General features: G+C 46.0%; 1 protein-coding gene across 1 annotated transcript; it reads left to right on the forward strand.

Annotated features, from left to right (window-relative positions):
• The first annotated feature begins 495 nt into the window (after nt 1-495).
• Nucleotides 496-12,718, forward strand: CMPK1 (cytidine/uridine monophosphate kinase 1). Its single transcript, XM_072129102.1, has 6 exons — nt 496-724; nt 3,704-3,850; nt 6,887-7,039; nt 7,554-7,630; nt 8,178-8,274; nt 10,536-12,718. Exons 1-6 carry the CDS (start codon nt 587-589, stop codon nt 10,575-10,577), a joined length of 654 nt encoding a protein of 217 aa, XP_071985203.1. The 5' UTR covers nt 496-586; the 3' UTR covers nt 10,578-12,718.
• The last annotated feature ends 3,294 nt before the right edge of the window (nt 12,719-16,012 follow it).

Consider the following 16,012-nt stretch of genomic DNA (forward strand, 5'->3'; position numbering starts at 1 on the left):
GAGGTCAAAAAAGGGTGAAACAAAAGGCGTAGCTTAGGGCAAAAAAACTTTCTGCGGGACGCGTACCGCATCAAAATTTTATACCTCTTTCACTGCTATGAAATTTGGGAGATTTGCTCTCCTGTATTATTTTGTTTGTATATGTCCCCCCATGATCTGTAAAGTGCTGCAGTATATGTTGTCGATATAGAAATAACAATTTATTATATTATTATTATTGAAACAATGAGGGACCATCAGTAATAAGGATTGTCTGTCCATTAGAGGGACTTTGCTTGATACAAGCCCCATTATTTTCAGTATAATTACATCATCTTCATGCTGAATTAATCACATTGATAAATAGAACTAATTCCATTTAAAATATTCCCTATGGCTTTTGGTCAGACCATACTACTGGCCATTGCCCGCAGTTAAAATGGCCGCCGCTGGACTAGTCCATCTGGAAATAAGTGAAAGGCCACCGGTCCAATCAGTATCTCTCTTGGTAGAGGAAAGGGCGGGAGTGGGTGATGTCACTTCCTGCGAGTGACACCTCAGCAGCTGTAGGCAGCCGGCTCCGCGCTCCTCCCCCGGGCCGCTGTGTATGCTCTTCCGTGCTCTGTCCCGCTTCCCTCCTGTGCTCTCCCGCTCTCTGCTCGGTGCCGTCATGAAGCCCCTCGTAGTGTTCGTGCTCGGAGGTCCGGGGGCTGGGAAGGGGACCCAGTGCGAGAGGATCGTAGAGGTGAGTGTGATTGAATGGCTGCTGACCCACTGGTCATGTAATGACGAGGCCGATCCCAGTCGTACAACCATCGGCCAACTAGGGTGGAAGTACACGTCCCAGAGTGCCACCAAATCGAACCAATCAGATTATAAAGGGTTAATGCAGACCAAAAATAAGTTCCCCAACCCCACCTCTATTGCATCGATCATGGATGTACTAATCCACACCCACCGGTCACTGTGACTTGTTATCTTTTCCTGGGAAAGCTGGGTGACCATCACTATCTATGTAGACACTGTTATTGCTTGTCACCCTGCTTTCCTTATAACCCTGGATTGCAATCAAGGCAGAGGGGGGTATCAGGAGTTGTTAATGACTTGTCACCCAGCTTTCTCACCAACCTGAGTGGCAGATCTGGGAATCAAGATTTGTTAATGGGTTGTCACCCAGCTCCCCCCTCCCCCCCCCCCCCCCCAATCCTGAGTGGCAGATCTGGCTATCAGGAGTTGTTAATGGCTTGTCACCCAGCTTTCCATGGATGGGATACAATGTAAAATGTGTAGGTAGAAGAGTTATTCTTGTGCTTTTGGGTGTGTCAGGTGTGAGTCATACAGAGGCATCACCCGGGATCACCAGACTCTCGCCTCAGGGAGATCTCCTTATTACTACACTGTCATTCTGTGTTACTGGACAGTCAGGATGTTGGGGAAAGCTGGGTGTCCATCTCTGGCAGCTGCACAACAGATTCTTCCTTGTGTATACAGTACAGGGTGTTGTGTAACATTATTTCGGTGTTTAAAGGGCTTAATGAAAGATTGTAAGGGTCACCTTGTCCTCCCGACTTACACAGAGGCAGGAAAGTGGTAGCAGGAGAAAGATTGTTGTATTATGGGGTATTCCAGCCGCCCCCCACCCCTACCCCCCTGTGTAATGTCAGGGATCACACATCCAGTATTATACCCCAGAGCTGCACTCACTATTCTGCTGCTGGTGCAGTCACTGTGTACATACATGACATTACTTATCCTGTACTGATCCTGAGTTACATCCTCTATTATACCCCAGAGCTGCACTCACTATTCTGCTGCTGGTGCAGTCACTGTGTACATACATGACATTACTTATCCTGTACTGATCCTGAGTTACATCCTGTATTACACCCCAGAGCTGCACTCACTATTCTGCTGCTGGTGCAGTCACTGTGTACATACATGACATTACTTATCCTGTACTGATCCTGAGTTACATCCAGTATTATACCCCAGAGCTGCACTCACTATTCTGCTGCTGGTGCAGTCACTGTGTACATACATGACATTACTTATCCTGTACTGATCCTGAGTTACATCCTGTATTATACCCCAGAGCTGCACTCACTATTCTGCTGCTGGTGCAGTCACTGTGTACATACATGACATTACTTATCCTGTACTGATCCTGAGTTACATCCAGTATTATACCCCAGAGCTGCACTCACTATTCTGCTGCTGGTGCAGTCACTGTGTACATACATGACATTACTTATCCTGTACTGATCCTGAGTTACATCCTGTATTATACCCCAGAGCTGCACTCACTATTCTGCTGCTGGTGAAGTCACTGTGTACATACATGACATTACTTATCCTGTACTGATCCTGAGTTACATCCTGTATTATACTCCAGAGCTGCACTCACTATTCTGCTGCTGGTGCAGTCACTGTGTACATACATGACATTACTTATCCTGTACTGATCCTGAGTTACATCCTGTATTATACCCCAGAGCTGCACTCACTATTCTGCTGCTGGTACAGTCACTGTGTACATACATGACATTACTTATCCTGTACTGATCCTGAGTTACATCCTGTATTATACTCCAGAGCTGCACTCACTATTCTGCTGCTGGTGCAGTCACTGTGTACATACATGACATTACTTATCCTGTACTGATCCTGAGTTACATCCTGTATTATACCCCAGAGCTGCACTCACTATTCTGCTGCTGGTACAGTCACTGTGTACATACATGACATTACTTATCCTGTACTGATCCTGAGTTACATCCTGTATTACACCCCAGAGCTGCACTCACTATTCTGCTGGTGCAGTCACTGTGTACATACATGACATTACTTATCCTGTACTGATCCTGAGTTACATCCTGTATTATACTCCAGAGCTGCACTCACTATTCTGCTGCTGGTGCAGTCACTGTGTACATACATGACATTACTTATCCTGTACTGATCCTGAGTTACATCCTGTATTATAGCCTAAAGCTGCACTCACTATTCTGCACACCTCCCTTGGGGTATAGCAGCACCTTAGTTACATTGTTCAGATTTTGTGTGATTGTTGACTGTTTTCCATAACACCCAGCAGAGGATGATCAGGGTGACTGATCCTGCAGGAGCTGTTCCTCTGCTTCTGTCATGAGTTTGGTTACTTCTATATCATTGATGGGTTGTCTGAAAGTTTCTTAAAGGTGTTGGTGGGGTTTGTAATATTTGGGGGTGCAATCACATGTGGCTCTCATGCTGCTTCCTTATATGAATAGATCTCTGGGAATATGTGTCCGGACATTCCCAGGAGTCGTGGCACCCCTTTATTCATGGCGGGGGCCCTCTGACCTGCAGCTGTGGAGGGGGAGGATGAAGAACATGTGTTTGGGGGGCTGATGTCAGACCCTGTAATGAGAGGTTTGTGAGTGTCCTGGATATATATATATATATATATATATAATATATTGCACAGGAATCCAAAAAATTACAAGGAGAAGCCACATCTGAGGGAATCTCACCAGTCTGTATGATCCCAGCGTATGTGTGCGCTCATATTCTATACAATCCATAGGGGACGTCCTGCTGTGACCACACAGGGGACCATCAGGTCCTCTATGGAGTTCGGCTGCTCCCGTCTTATCTCCATGGGCTCAGGTGTTGTTGCTCTTGTATCGTCTTTGCTGTTTCTATCAAATTTTTACTTAAAAAGAATTTTCTTCTTTATTTTTAGAAATACGGCTACACCCATCTGTCAGCTGGAGACTTGCTCCGTGACGAGAGGAAGAGGCCCGGCTCCCAATATGGGGAACTGATCGAGTCTTACATTACAGATGGGAAGATCGTCCCAGTAGAGATCACCATTAGCCTGCTACAGAGGGTAAGTCATACTGGGAGAGATGGGAAGCTTCCAGCACCTACCACCTTACACTGTGGTGCTTCAAGATTGTACCATCTATTTGTTACCCCCTGCCCTTTGGACTGTGGGTAACAAGCTCATCAGTGAAAATCTGTCTGCCAAGACCCCCAGCGATCCAGAGTCCTAATCTCTATAAAGGGTTGAGCGGCAGGTTGTGCGTGTCCTGCTGCTCCAGGAAATTGGAAATTGCTTAGCACAGCGCTACAATATCTTCAGCATTGCTATTCACTGTCACTAGGTGTGACGGAGATACCTGAGCACTGTACTTAGCAATTTACAACACCCAAATAGTATTGAATTTTGTGGGAGGACATATGCTCGACCTGCCGCTTAACCCGTTAGTGAGATTGGGATTGCTGAGGGGCCTGTTCTTTTGGTGTGGGTCCCAGTGGCTGGACCCTCACTGATTGGTTTGAGGTTAGGGGATAACAGGCTGTACAGTATCCAGGTCTCTTCTATATCCATCCTTGGCCACTTTACCTCCATCAGCTGGAGATTCCTGACCATAAAATGACTGCAGATGGAGGGTCATGTGATCTGTCCATGAACAATCGCCCTGCAGGGTGGCAGGGCCATTGCTCATAGACAGATAGAGATCACATGATCTCCTCCCTGTCTACAATAAATAGAAACTTAAAGGGGAGGTAAAAATAACTCCCTATTGTTCCATGGAAAGTTGCATCCAGAAAGTCTAAGCGCAAACTATATAAGAAAAGTCCTCCAATGTTAATGGTATCAATTAATGGTACACGACAACCTATACCGACCAAATACTGGTCACACAGCTGAGGGTCTGTTACACTGTCACAAGCTTTAAACCTACTGATACATTGTAGCAAGGATTGGATCTGCGTAAAGTGTCAAGCACCTGATTTTATAAAGCGCTACGGAATTTGATGGCGCTATATAAAGATTATTATTATCACGTATGACTGCATGGACCGGATACATATGGAAAAATCCTCCAGCAGTGGGAAGTGTTACATCTCCATGGACCTGACAGCAAGCAGAGATTTTGCAAGTGAAACTAAAAGTTTATTTGAAATTGCAACTTTTTTTTTTGTGTGCAGTGATCACTTTCATGTGAACGTGGGAAATTTCTATGGGAAAGAGATTTTGCAGACTCATGGGTTACTGTAGGTCAGCGCCTGTTATCAGGTCTATGTACAGGTATTAGTACTCAGCGGCTGCACGGGTTATCTGCTGTAATGTTAATGAATAAGCCCTGATGATAAAAACGCAGCATTAAAATAAAGATTGGAAAATTGCCAGCCCTGGATACTCATCCCTGAACGTCGTATTCCCATATGTAATTCCATCCAACATGGCTGCCGGCATACTTGTCTTCACATATGTCCCTGCAATCAGGAGTGGGGCAATGTCTCTAATAGAAAGGTATAGTCCTGCTATAAGGGTAGAGATTGGAAGCGATTCTCATCCCCACCGTTTCTTCCAAGCTTTACATGAAGATATTGAAGACCCTAAACTTGCAGGTCCATAAGGTCTGTTGATGTTTAAGTGTCCTAAATGTAGGTGAAATGTTCCCATTATGAAACATTCTCTTTATTGTTGACTCATCCTTCCTTTAAACAAGGCAAAAATTCCAAAGGTTTCAGCAAAAATCGTCAAGGGTTAATGGTAGATGCAATGTTGCAGTCATCCTCCCTAACCTCTTTATAGGAAATCTACTATCAAAATCCATCCTGATAAACCAGGGACATTACTCATAGATCCAGGCACCGGGACTGTGGTAATCGTCTTATATTTCTTATCCATGTCCACGTTCTTCTAAAGTCAACTTTTAAAATTATGCAAATAAGCCTGAGGCCTTCTGTGCTGTAGCTCTGGGCTGTTACACTGTCTCCCCTCCCCCTGCTCCCTCAGCAATTCTCCCTCAGCTTGATGTTCTCTCACACAGTGAAAGGGGGAATTGCTCCTGCGCAGTGTAACAGCACATGAAGCTTCAAAACAAGGGTGGGGGCTGCTGGTAAAAACCCCAGAGCCCTTTTGGCTAATTGGCGTGGTTATCATGATGGATTTTGATGGTAGATTTCCTATAAAGAGGTAGAATATATCATTGGAGGCCCTTTAAGACCTTGCTTTGTATATTAGGGAGAGACGTGCCGTGTTTACTCTCCATGAGGTCAGAGGTTACGAGTTTCCAGGACGTCTATATCCTGTATTTCATGTGGCTTCTTAAAGCTGCCAAATGTCAGGGGGAAGGTGATTGGGGGAACAGGAGCCCTTTAAAGGACACCTGTCATCAGGTCTCTGCCACTTGTCCTGTCACTACTACCTGTTGGAGCAGCTCACAAGGATCCCATCCCAGCCTTTATCTAGTTATTTCATACATTATTCATTGTAAAATCACATATTATTTATCATGTAAATCAGGCTGGTCACATGGTCAGAGGCAGTGATGTCACCCCTGTTACCCCTCCCCTCTCCTCCCCCTGCTCATGTCTGTGTGTAATGTATAGTAAAGCATTGCTAGTGTGTGTGCTGCATCTGCTGACATGCTGCATTCTCCTAATATACAGGTGAGAGACACAGACATCAGCTACACATGAATCTGACATATTCTGCTGTAACATGGCTGCAGCCTGGAGCTGCTGTATCTCTCCTATACACACACAGGCTGCAGGGGGCGTGGCCACCAGCACCAGGAAGCACATCATTATACAGCCTCACATCATTATACAGGCTGTCAGTCAAGCACTGGGGGTGTGGCTGTGCCTCCCACTCATGAATAGAGTGGACAGCTTGAATATGCTAATGCTTCATTGGACATTTCACAGGTCATTTGCATACAGCTTTAGGACCTCATTGCTTAGGTTTACAGGCATGTAGAGGGACAATGAAGGGATAGAGGCAATGCTCTCTAATGACAGAATATGAAAATATATTTAGATTAGGGGGGTTATTTTGCATGACGGGTTCTCTTTAAGCATTTGACATGTGGATTCTTCTAATATAGGATGTATCTATACCTTCCAGGCAATGGAGCAGACCATGGCGTCCAACACAGAGAAGAATAAATTCCTTATAGACGGTTTCCCCAGGAATGAGGACAACCTGCAGGGCTGGGACCGGACCATGGACGGAAAGGCTGACGTGTCCTTCGTTCTCTTCTTTGATTGTGACAATGAGGTAGGTCCTCACGTCAGGGGATTGATCACCCAAACATCTCCACTGCTGCTGCAGCACCTCGTATACGATTGCATTTTATATCTGTTATCTGTCAGTGAATGTGAACCACAATCCCAGGTTTACTGTATACAGGCGGTCCCCTACTTAAGAACACCCGACTTACAGACGACCCCTAGTTACAAACGGACCTCTGGATGTTGGTAATTTATTGTACTTTATCCTTAGGCTACAATAATCAGCTATAACAGTTATCACAGGCGTCTGTAATGAAGATTTATTGATAATCCTGGTTCTTATGACAACCCAACATTTTCAAAATCCAATTGTCACAGAGACCAAAAAGAATTTTGTCTGGAGTTACAATTATAGAATATACAGTTCTGACTTGCATACAAATTCAACTTAAGAACAAACCTAAAGAACCGATCTTGTACGTAACCCGGGGACTGCCTGTATCGCCCGCCTACGCAATGGTAGATCTTTAATATGGTCTATAACCTGTTTCTTGTATTAGACCTGCATCGCCCGCTGCCTGGAGAGAGGGAAGAGCAGTGGAAGAAGTGACGACAACCGGGAAAGTCTGGAGAAGAGGTAGGTACATGGGGTCATCCCACATCCATGTGACCATGGGGATCACCAGGACCACGTCTGGGTGTGTTCTGACAATTAAAATCTGATCACTTGGGGTCCTGCTAGTAAGACCCCCAATGATCAGGAGAGCTGATCCCCCACTGATCACATGGGACCACTTCTGTCTGATTGAATGGGCCGGCGGAGCTTTCTCCATTCCAGTACTATAGGAACCGTAGTGGCCACTGACATTGCTGGAGATGCAGAACGCTGTGTTCACCAATTTCCGGCAGGGCACACGTGGCTTCAAACATTTAGTAAGAATGGGACCCCTGTTCTTGTGATCTCTGGGGTCCCAGCTGTCAGAAAGTAAAGGCATATGACAAGGATATCCCATTACTTTATGAGCTATGTGGTCTGACCTCTGGGACCCTCGCCACCATTGCCTGTGGTGCTACTGGATATCCTGGGAAAATCTTCTCAATGAATCGATTAACATCTTCAGGGACAAATCTTCTCCTTTTGTAAACATAAAATACAAAAATCAAATATGTTCATTATATTCCAGGATTCAGACGTACCTCCAGTCCACCAGGCCCATCATTGACCTGTATGAGAAAAGAGGAAAGGTCCGAAAAGTTGACGCTTCACAAACCGTAGATCAGGTTGGTTGCATCGTGGGCTTAGATTGAAGATTGTTGTGTAAAATCTTGTGTTGGTGGCTCAAATGTTATAGTTTTATCAAGTGATTCCACGGAAGTAAATACATATTGTAAAAACAAAGTCAGACAGGGCAAACAGCAATGTACAAAAACTGGCAACTCCTTTAAAGGGGTTTTCCGGCAAAACAAGTTAGGCCCTATCCACTGATCGGTGGGGGTCTCAGTGATGAGACCCCACCGATCACGAGAACATGGGGTCCGATGTACCACTCATGATACATTGTCGCTCCTGGAGATGAGCGGAGCAGCTGGTTGCGCATGCCTAGGCTGCCCCATTCATCTCTATGGAGCTGAGATTACCGAGCGCCTTACTCAGCAATTTCCATCAGCTCCATAGAGATGAACTAGGCGGCACGGACGTGCGCGTTCTGCTCTGCTGCAAGAGGTCCGACTTGGGTTCATTGGACCTCTTGTTCTACTGATCTGTGATCACTGAGACCCCCATGATCAGTCACTGCATTTTCACTTATACGCCTAGTGACAGGTTCTTATAGAGCTCTAATTACGAACTGGCAGCCTTCTTTTAGCTATAAATTGTTTCCCTTACATCCACATAAATCAGCCCCTCCCTTCTTCTCAGCATGTCATGTGACTCAAGGTGACATAATCACAGGTCCTTTAGCCTCCTAGCATTAGCAAATCGTACACTGTGCTTGTATCTGATCTCATGCGACCAGATACAAGCACAGTGTACGATTTGCTAATGCTAGGCCTCCATAAACTACTTCTACTTTGCCTCCTCGATGGAATTCTTTTTGTGTGGGTTAATTTGCATGATCGTCTCTTACATGCTGCTACCAACCTTGGCTGGACATTTAAAATAGTATTCATCCCGGATGACACAAATGTTTAAAAAAAAATTAAAGGAAAACCTGTGCTCGAGTTGACATCCATCACACAAAAAGAAGAAATTAAAAGCTGTCAAAAGTTTTTCATTAAAAATTATCTATAAATCTATCGCTGGATTCATATTGACCCAGAGGAAAAAAATGTTTTTGTTATTTGGGTTTCACAATAAATGTAGCAAATTTTTTATTAATAGATTTAACATACTTTTTTATTAAATGTACTGAAAGGGTTAATAAAGTTTAATCGGTAAAACACAATGTTGGCCTGTTAAAACTTTAATTTCTTCTGCAAAAAACTAGACCACGGTGATATAATATATATGATAAATTTTTTATTTTTTTTTTTTTTGTCCATAAATTCACAATTTGCCTTCATGGAAACTTGTCAGTTAAATTAACCCTCCCTAATTAAACTTCTCTTTTAAAACTCCTTTTATGCAGCAGTACAACTATCCTTATATTGTTCCTCCTCATACATGTAAGGTTCCACAGTCTGATCATAAAATCGACACTCCATCTATGGGCAGGACGGTGGCTGAGTGGGTAGCGCTTCTGCCTTGCAGCGCTGGGGTCCTGGGTTCAATTCCCACCCAGGTCAACATCTGCAAAGAGTTTGAATGTTCTCTCCGTGTTTGCACGTGGGTTTCCTCCCACGCTCCAAAACATACTGGAAGGCTGGTTTAGATGGTGAGACAGGGACCAATTTGGTAAACTTTGTGCAGCGCTGTGGAATCTGTGTGCGCTATATAAATAATTATTATTATTGTGCATATTCATGTTCTCCCTGCTCAGTCGCTCCACCAGCTTTCTAAATGTCAAGGGGCGGGTGTTCTCTTCAGCCGAGTCACTGTGTGACTGCTCGGCTACCTCATTTCTCCCTCCCTCTGGAATTCTCTTCAGTGAGCCACATGCAGCCTACGCCTCTGTCATTCCTGAGGGAGGGGGGAAGGAGGTTGCTGAGCTGAGTCACACTTGGTACGACAGGAAAAACGCCCCTTGTCAACCAGGAAGTGGAAGGACACAGCATAGGGAGGAACAATATAGGGATGTGTAGGAGCAGTTAGTGTGGGAAGGATCATAACTTGAGGGGGTGCAGAGGTTGTGATCGCACCAGGGCCCAAGAGGTTTAGGGGGCCCTTATGGTGTCACTTTCCCATATGAGAAGACTAGTGCTATAAACCATACATTATAGTCGGGGGCCTGACACAGACTTTGCACTGGGACCCATCAGCTTCAAGTTACACCACTGAGTGTGGGTTAGTTTAACTGACTGGTTCACTTTAAATGATATTGGAAAATGTATTCTGTAAACTAGACAATCCCTTTAAAATGTTCTCCTTTCTCTTTTTTTTCCAGGTCTTCAGCAAAGTAGAAGAAATCTTTGAGCGTGAAGGATAGCCAGGTTTTTGCGGGGATCATCCACATCACAGACTTTTCTTCTTTGCCTCGTTAAAACTTTTATTTTTTTTCTATAGTTTTTTTTTTTGTATGTACGCTCTGTAATACTTGGTTTTATTGTATCGCATCATCTCCTCCTTTCTGTCTCGTCCTTCGGGTTCTCACTACATGCCAGGTGGTGCTGTCCCGACACGTAGAGCACAACCGCAGGGGCGGAGGGGGGTAAATCGGCCACAAATCGATGACTCCTTTTATATTTATTTAGGAAATGGCCAAATTTATGATCCATGGGTTGGTGTTCTCCTTCCTTTCAGAGGGTAAAGTGAGATTGTGGTGAGCTAGAATAGCGCTGACGTGCTGGGCACCTGCCAGGGGGTGGCGCTAGACTCCAGTGGATTCATTGTCATTCTCCATTATCTGTAAATAAAAGACAGTCACCGTAAAAATTCTCTGCTTTCCCTTATAATGGTGTTGTCCCACATGTCCACATTTTATATTAGGGGTTTTATCCTCACACTGCTGTGCTCTTAGCTTTCAGCATTGACCTGTTCTGTCGCCCCTGAGTAAAAGCTGTAGCTGGTTTTTGGTTGAACACTACAGCATTCGCTTTAGACATGCAGAAGAGTGAGGACACACCCACAATGCACTTTGGAAAGTTCCAATCCTGGAATATAAATCTGTATTTCCACAGTCCTGCTGCTACTAACAATACATTCTCACAAAGGTGGGACAACAACTAACACAAGGTCAACACTGTTGACACATTTTTCCATAAAGGGCCTTTCCAGGAACCTGAGTGGGGTAAATAAAGAACACTTTCTGGTTCCGGTGTCGCTCTGGTATTTCTAGGCCTGCGCCAGGTCAGAAGTTCCAGAGGGTCCTGGGACCTGCTTTAGCCAATAAGTGGACATCCTAGAGCCTAGACAATAGTACATTGCTTTGGTTTACCTAGGGCCTTCACTTTTTTTTTGGTTATCCCCAAACCTGAGGAGGCCACTCCTTGGCTGAAGAGGGTTATGTGACCCCTTGAAACTTCCGGAAAGATACGGGCCTTGAATACCAGTAATACTGGATCTACACAAAAACTGGGAGCCACAGCAGGGCAAATATGTCCTCCTTTTTTTCCTGCCCCCTAGTGGTGGAGATGGTAGAAAATCTGTCTAATCCAAGTATCCGCATATTGTTGCTGGTAGAGATCTAGAAGAACGGAGTTATTAATTTAGCACAACTCATCAATTTGCAAAGAAGTATCTGATATTTTCCATATTGCTGCAGAATTTTCATGGAATGAGCAAAAATGGTCATACGACAAACTCGAATCAGCGTTGCTCCCCAATATCCAAGGGTTTGGCGAACCTAAATCCAAGGCGATTTTCTTTGTGCACAGCTGTAACTGCAGTGACCTATACGTTTCTTCTTGCTCCCTGTCATAATAGCAGAGTAATAATATGCGAATATTAAAGTTTGGTCTTTGGGGTTTCTGGGTGTAGATTCTCTTCCATATGTATAGAGAGGTCAGGATACTCAAAGAAGGAATGACCCCTCTTCTGCGGTTACACTGTAGCCGGGATGTTTCCTGTCTGATTGTTATCAAATGTTACATCCAGATATAATGTGAGATTTATCAGAAGTGTCTGGGGTTTGTTGATGCTTTGCTTTACTTATAACTCAAGATATCCTGACACCCCCGTGCCCCTCGGACGCTGCCACCAGGTGCGCCCCCGTGCCTCTCGATCGCTGCCGCCTGGTGCGCCCCCGTGCCTCTCGATCGCTGCCGCCTGGTGCGCCCCCGTGCCTCTCGATCGCTGCCGCCTGGTGCGCCCCCGTGCCTCTCGATCGCTGCCGCCTGGTGCGCCCCCGTGCCTCTCGATCGCTGCCGCCTGGTGCGCCCCCGTGCCTCTCGATCGCTGCCGCCTGGTGCGCCCCCGTGCCTCTCGATCGCTGCCGCCTGGTGCGCCCCCGTGCCTCTCGATCGCTGCCGCCTGGTGCGCCCCCTTGGCCCTCGGTCGCTGCCGCCTGGTGCGCCCCCGTTGCCCTCGGTCGCTGCCGCCTGGTGCGCCTCCGTGGCCCTCGGTCGCTGCCGCCTGGTGCGCCCCCGTGGCCCTCGGTCTCCGCCGCCTGGTGCGCCCCCGTGGGCCTCGGTCGCCGCCGCCTGGTGCGCCCCCGTGGCCCTCGGTCGCCGCCGCCTGGTGCGCCCCCGTGGCCCTCGGTCGCCGCCGCCTGGTGCGCCCCCGTGCCCCTCGGTCGCCGCCGCCTGGTGCGCCCCCCGTGCCCCTCGGTCGCCGCCGCCTGGTGCGCCCCCCGTGCCCCTCGGTCGCCGCCGCCTGGTGCGCCCCCCGTGCCCCTCGGTCGCCGCCGCCTGGTGCGCCCCCCGTGCCCCTCGGTCGCCGCCGCCTGGTGCGCCCCCCGTGCCCCTCGGTCGCCGCCGCCTGGTGCGCCCCCCGTGCCCCTCGGTCGCCGCCGTCCGGCACACCCCTTCTAAATGAGATTCCTGTCACTGCACCCCCTGCACTGATTGTCTTTTGTTCGGGAAAAACGTATAATCTCGGTTTCGATGCCCCTTTAATAAGGACGACCTACCTCTCCCGCTGCTGGCATGGGTGATGATGAATTGCCCTGCAGGCACGGGGTTTCTCTGTGGTACAATGTTGGCTTCGCTGAGGTGTCCAGACTTCGTTTGTCATTAGATCTTGTGCTTTTCTGTTTTACATAGGGTTAAAGGGAAAATAAAAATCCATAGTTAGTGGAAGCGTTTGTATAGTTTGTCCATTTTGGATCACATTGACTCATGGTGAGAGTTGTAGTACCGCTGGGGAGGCTCAGGATGGGTGACCGCTGGGTTTACCTAAGATGGGTATAGAAATTAGATGGCAAGGTTGAAGGAAATCTACCACCAGGATGAAGGGTTGTAAACCAAGCACACTGACATGGTGTGTGTCATTTTCTTCTCTTTTTTTTTAGCTTCTTAGGTCATTGTTAATTACAAAAAAAAAGATTAACAATTATGCAAATGAACCAGGGGGGCTCAGGCTCCATAGATGTCAATGCAGTCTTGAGCCCCTTAGGCTAATTTTTAAAGCCTTTATTTCTTAAAAACAAGGGTAAGAAATTACAAGAAGTCCAGAGGGGGACGCACACCAGTATGTCAGTGTGCTTGGTTTACAATCCTTCATCCTGGTGGTAGATGTCCTTTAACCTCCCCTACACCCCCATGCACATGCATGCCTGGCAGCTGCTCTCACACCCCTTGGCTTAGAATATGGATAGGGAACAACCCAAAGTCTTCACCTGCACTGCTGTCACATGGCCTCATACACACTGGGCTCATCTTACTGTAGAGGGGGTCCTTAGGCATAGGATGAGGCCTAAATCCTAGTTGAGGAAGGTCTGTACACGGGGACCCTCGCTGATTACTAGAATGGGGTCTTTATACTTCTACCCCTGGGGGGTTCCTTATGATCAGGCTCTGTACACAGATTTTGACTTAAAGGGCTAATGTCAGGTTCTTAATGTCTGATCACAAGTGGTCCCATTGCTTAGACCCTCCACTATCTTCAAAATGAGTCATTGCTAGTCTCCTGATCCGTGTTTCGGGGAGCCTCATAGAAGTCAATGGAGCGGTATTGACTTCTATGGGACTTCCAGATCTCCAGTATGTAGACGTCAGGGACTTGTAGAATAGAATAATCCCTAAACATCCCATTCTTAACCTTTGTATGGTTGAGACGTGTCATTCTTGGTGTCTCCTGTAGGGGCGCTGCAGAAACGCATCATACTCCATATTATTGGAATTCTGTAGGTTAGAGAAAAAAAAAAATATATATAAAAATTCCTGTATTTTGTGCCGACCTCAGGAGCAATGTCAATGATTTTTTGAATGTACAAAAAAAAATTTGTTTCTGTGTAGTAAAATGTTTTTGGATAAGAATGGGAACTATCAAGCAATCCGCAACGTTTATATGTCTGGACTTGTGTGTTGGTGATATGAGTAGAATGAACTATGTTTTATCAATAAATGGAATTGGTAAATGTTTCTTTATTTAATGATATTTATAGATCTCTATATACGCCTGGTTTGTCATGTGACTGACGTTAAAGAAAATCGGCCTTCAAAATCATTCATGATAAACCAGGGATATTACTCATAGATCCAGGCACCGGGACTGTGGTAATCCTCTTATATCTGTTATCCATGACCTCCTTCCTCCTTAAATCAATGTTGAAAATTATGTTAATGAGCCAGGCCTATTGGTGCATTACCAGAGCCCCTCAGTGCTGCAAATTTACAGGCTGTTACAATGAGCAGCAGCACTTTACCCCGTACTGAGTGCTGAAACTTCCTCTACTGCAGTTAGATAAAATCAGGGAGGGGGAGTGTAGCACAGTGTAACAGCCTTTGAAGCTTCAGCACAGAGGGGCTCTGGTAATGCCCCCAGAACCCTTCTAAAATCAACAAAAATTATGCTGATGAGCCAGAAGGGTTCTGGGGGCATTACCAGAACCCCTTTGTGCTGAAGCTTCAAAGGATGTTACACTGTGCTACACTCCCCCTCCCTAACAGCCTTTGAAGCTTCAGCACAGAGGGGCTATGGTAATGCCCCCAGATCCCTTCTGGCTCATGAGCATAATTTTTGTTGATTTTAGAAGGGTTCTGGGGACATTGCCAGAGCCCCTCTCTGCTGTAGCTTCAAAGGCTGTTACACTGTGCTACACTTCCCCTCCCCCTGCCTGATTTAATCTCACTGCCTTAGAGGAAGTTTCAGCACACAGTATGAGGGTAAAGTGCTTCTGCTCATTGTAACAGCTTGTGAATTTGCAGCACTGAGGGGCTCTGGTAACACACCATTAATTCTTCTAGCTCATTAGCATAATTTTCAAAGTTGACTTTGAAGGAGGCCATGGATAACAAATATAAGAAGATTACCGCAGTCCCGTTGCCTGGATCTATGAGTAATGTCCCTGGATTATCAGGATGGATTTTGATGATAGATTTCCTTTTTTTAGGGGTAACAATACAATGACTATGAAACCAGCAGAACCCTTTCACCTCTGGAGGATTTTCCTTTTGGTTTTGAGCTGCGGGTTTCATGTTAAGCTCCTAAAATCCATAATGGGGGCTTTGTCCTGTGGGTGCACACTCAGCGACGGGATTTCATCCAAAGCAAACTGAGAATACGCAGGACTGTAGTTATTGGGCAGCGTTCTCCACGTGTAACCGGATTCTAGGGTTTTATTGTGATGGAATTTTTTACATTTTTTTTTCAGGGACTTTAGTCCGCTTTTTGTATTCCATTTCTAATAAATACTCCTAGTTCTTTGTTTTTCCCCATTCGCTAGGATTTTACCATCTCCTAATTGTCTTTAGCAGAAGTGCCAGACCCCACAGCTATTCCGGGGTTTGTGAAATTTTTTTTTTTTTTTTTTTTTTTGGAGGA

This window comes from Engystomops pustulosus, chromosome 10 (assembly GCF_040894005.1).
Source record: "Engystomops pustulosus chromosome 10, aEngPut4.maternal, whole genome shotgun sequence".
Lineage (NCBI taxonomy): Eukaryota > Metazoa > Chordata > Amphibia > Anura > Leptodactylidae > Engystomops > Engystomops pustulosus.